At 64.2% G+C, this 3,543-nt stretch overlaps 1 protein-coding gene across 1 annotated transcript; it reads left to right on the top strand.

Moving 5' to 3' along the window:
* Positions 1-96: 96 nt before the first annotated feature.
* On the top strand, positions 97-3,537 carry DNAJB2 (DnaJ heat shock protein family (Hsp40) member B2; the record flags this gene model as incomplete). The annotated part of the gene is made up of 9 exons (XM_026852793.1): positions 97-194; positions 358-447; positions 1,435-1,544; positions 1,929-1,982; positions 2,140-2,256; positions 2,439-2,528; positions 2,657-2,762; positions 2,887-2,957; positions 3,212-3,537. Coding segments are annotated over exons 1-9 (1,044 nt in total), but the record flags the coding sequence as incomplete, so codon positions are not given.
* Between the last annotated feature and the right edge of the window lie 6 nt (positions 3,538-3,543).

The following is a 3,543-nucleotide window of genomic DNA, read 5'->3' as shown; positions in this document are numbered from 1 at the left end:
ACAGAGCCCCCCCGGGGGGGCGGGAGGGGAGCTGGGGCAGTTGGGGAGGAGCGGGGCAGAACAGCGGGGCTGGCAGCAAGGATCCCTGTCCCCTTGCTTGGGCAAGTTGGGGTGATGCGGGTGGGACGGTGGTGTGGCGGCACCCAGGGGGCCCCGGCTGGGGCTGTGTGTGCGTCCGGGTGGCCGAGGCACAGGCAGGGTGCTGGGGAGCCCTGTGTGGGTGCTACTGAGCTGCACTCGGGGGGACCTGTGGGTGGCCAGGGTGCCTGGGGAGGGCAGGGCAGCCCGCCCTTGCTCCCTTGCACCAGGAGATGCTGGTGCCTGCAGACCCCCTGATGTTGCCTTTCCCCTTCGCAGTGACCCCGCAGGACAGCTGCACGTCATGGTGGACTACTACGAAGCGCTGGGGGTGAGCCGTAATGCCACCGCCGACGACATCAAGAAGGCGTAAGTGCGTGGCAGGCGTGCCCCTGCCTGCCGGGCAGAGCGGCCCGACCCACCGCAGGGACTCCTTGTGGGGCTGATGGGGACAGTGCCCAGCTCCAGAGGTGACAATCCAGCCTTTGTTTCCTTTGTGCGGAGGCCAGAGTGGGGCCAGGCTGTGCTGCTGCACAAAGGCACCTCTTGGTGGGGTTTGGTCCCTTTGTCCCCGCTCTCACCCCGGGGCTGGGGGTGGAGGCAGGTCCTGCTGGTGTTTGGAGGTGTCCCCTCTGCCAGAGGGTACGGGGATGGCGTAGGGCTGGGGTGTAGGGGCTCTGCTGATGTCAGGGTCGGTGACAGGAGCAATGTGTCCCCTGGCAGGGACATGTGCCCCGTTGGTAGGTCCTGAGCTGCACCCCAGGCACTGCAGGGGAGCCCCAGGGGCAGATGCCCACAGCTCCTGCTGGGCACCCTGACAAGGTCTTGCTGCCCCCACTGGGGAAGGGCATCACCTGGGCAAAATTAAGTGCAGACTGGTGGCTTGCCTGTGGGGGGGACAGAGATCCCTGCTTGGGGGGGCTTCCTAAGAGTGGGTGAAAGAAGCTGGACAGCCTGAGTTAACCCCAGCTAGCTGCAGGCAGGAGGAAAGGGCTGCCTGTACTCACCTGGCCCCAGCAGCACCCCAGTGACCCCTGGTCCTTGCATGCCCATGGCGGAGCCTGGGAAGGCTCCGGAGCAAACTTGGAGCAAACCTGTGAGCATCGTCTGGAGCCACTGCCAGTGCAGGTGCAGGTGCAGGCTGTGCTGCTGGGGTCATGCTGCAAATACTTGCTTGGGAAGTGAACTAGTCCAGGAAGCTCCTGCTTGATGCCTAAGTCTGTAGGACGTGGGGTAGAGTGGGTTTGGGGTGCTCCTGCGCACAGAGTCAGAAGTATGCGCTCAGGGGGGGACCCTGGCACAGGAGCCCCTGCCATCCAAGGGGTGCTGTGTGCCCATCGCTACCTGTCTGTGCAGGTACAGGAAGGCCGCGCTGAAATGGCACCCTGATAAAAACCCAGACAACAAGGAGTATGCCGAGCAGAGGTTCAAGGAGATCGCCGAGGCGTACGAAGTGCTGTCAGACAGTAAGAGCCCATGGTGCTGTTTTGCTGCCTGCCTTGGGGTGTCCTGCTGCTGGGGTCACCCAAGTGGCATCCCTGGACATCCCCAGGAGGCAGCAGGTCCCTCCAGCTTTACTGCCCAGCTGTGGAGCTTGGTTGCCACCCCAGATATCCCCTGAAATGGTTCTTGGGAGAGATTCTTGGGTGCTGGCTCTGGGATGAGGTCTCTCCAGTGGGGCTGAGGCTTGTGCATCCTCACCTGGTGCCCCGAGTTGGGTTTGGGAGCAGTGCCACCCCTCTCCTCTTGCTCCTTGCTGTTCTGCACCTCCCTTGGCCAGGGGAAGCGTTGGTGCTCCTGCCCATGCTTGGCAGCCAGGATCCCCACAGCCCCCTTTCTTCTCCTTCCAGAGCAGAAGCGCGATGTCTATGACCGTTATGGCAAGGAGGGACTCATGGGAGCAGGTGAGCGGGTGAGCAGGGCCACGGGTGTTAGTGGAGCTTTGGATATGGCCCTGTCTAAAGACCCGGTGTGGGTCTGTTCCCCCCTCTGCAGACCTCCCTGCCCTTCCGGGGGTTCCTACCCAGGGCTTCACTTAACTGAGCCTCTTCCCTCTGGCAGGACCAGGGGGCTCCAGGGCCGATGCTGGGGCCCCCGAATTCACCTTCACGTTCCGCAGCGCTCACGACGTCTTCCGGGAATTCTTTGGCGGGCGAGACCCCTTTGCTGACTTCTTTGGTGCGTGTGGGGCAGTGGGGGCTGGGGGCCAGCTCTGTGGCACCTCTCTGGCTGCGGGGCAGCCACTGAGCTCGGGGGAAGAGGGCGAGGCTGCCCTGGAGGGGGGTCCCCATGGCGGTGCCCTGCTTCTGGCTTGCCAAGCCACGAGGGCAGTGCTGATGGGGACAGGCCCTGCCTTCCAGATGAGATGCTGCCCTTCTCTGAGCTGCGAGGACCTGGCCCCCGGCACCATGGGGGAGGCCACTTCTTTTCCCCCTTCCCAGGATCCTCAGGTAGGAGACATTACTAGCCCCTGCCCGGCGGGGGAGTCCTGGGACACCGGGTCTCCCTGCGCAGGGTCCATCCCCTGCCTTCCTTGTGCCCCCCACCCTGGCACCGACCTTGTTGCTCACTTCTTCAGATTTCTTCGCCTCATCCTTCGGCTCCGGTGCTGATGCAGGGTTGGGCTTCCGCTCTGTCTCCACTTCCACCACCTTCGTTAATGGCAGGCGCATCACAACCAAACGGTGAGGGCAGTGCAAGACCACCTTGCCCCCTGGACCCCCCCCCCTTATTGGCATGCCTCAGACCATGCAGCTTGCTGCTCTCGCTGCTTGGCACTTGACCATCCATCTGTCTGTCTGTCTGCAGGATTATTGAGAATGGGCAGGAGCGGGTGGAAGTGGAGGAGGACGGGGAGCTGAAGTCGATCCACATCGATGGTGAGAAGCAGCACCACAGACTGACTTGCTGGGGTCTGGCAGTGCCACCTCCCAGCACACTTTCCTTTTGGGGACCCCTCTCCTCCTTTGGGGTGGCTGAGGAGTGCTGCATCCAGGCTTAGTTTTGGGCTGAGCTCTGGTCTGGGACTCTGCCATGGAAGATTGGTGGGGTGGGCAGGAGTTGCTGGGGCCCTGTGCCAGCTCTGGGGAGCTGAAGCAGACACAACCCCCACCCCTTGCTCCTATCCCCACAGGTGTCCCTGACGACATGGCTCTGGGGCTGGAGCTGAGCCGGCGGGAGCAGCAAGCCTTCCCCAGCCCACGGCCCCCATCGCCCCCGCCGCCTGCCCCACACCGGCCCCCGAGCTCCTCTCCCGTCTGCCTCTACACGGACAGCGAGGATGAGGACGAGGACTTGCAGCTGGCCATGGCCTACAGCCTCTCTGAGATGGAGGCTGCGGGGCACCACCAAGCAGGTGGGCACGGCCCTGGCGTCCCGCCGGCCCCGGGGGCCAGCCTCAGCACCCCATCCTCTGCCCGCAGAGCCCGTGGTCCCCAGGGGGGGCCAGAGCGGGAGGTGCCAGGG

The sequence above is a fragment of the Athene cunicularia genome (assembly GCF_003259725.1).
Source record: "Athene cunicularia isolate RWA chromosome 7 unlocalized genomic scaffold, athCun1 chr7_part1, whole genome shotgun sequence".
Taxonomy (NCBI): Eukaryota; Metazoa; Chordata; class Aves; order Strigiformes; family Strigidae; genus Athene; species Athene cunicularia.
The sequence above is the reverse complement of the archived record's forward strand: the minus strand, read 5'-3'. Positions and strand labels throughout refer to the sequence as shown.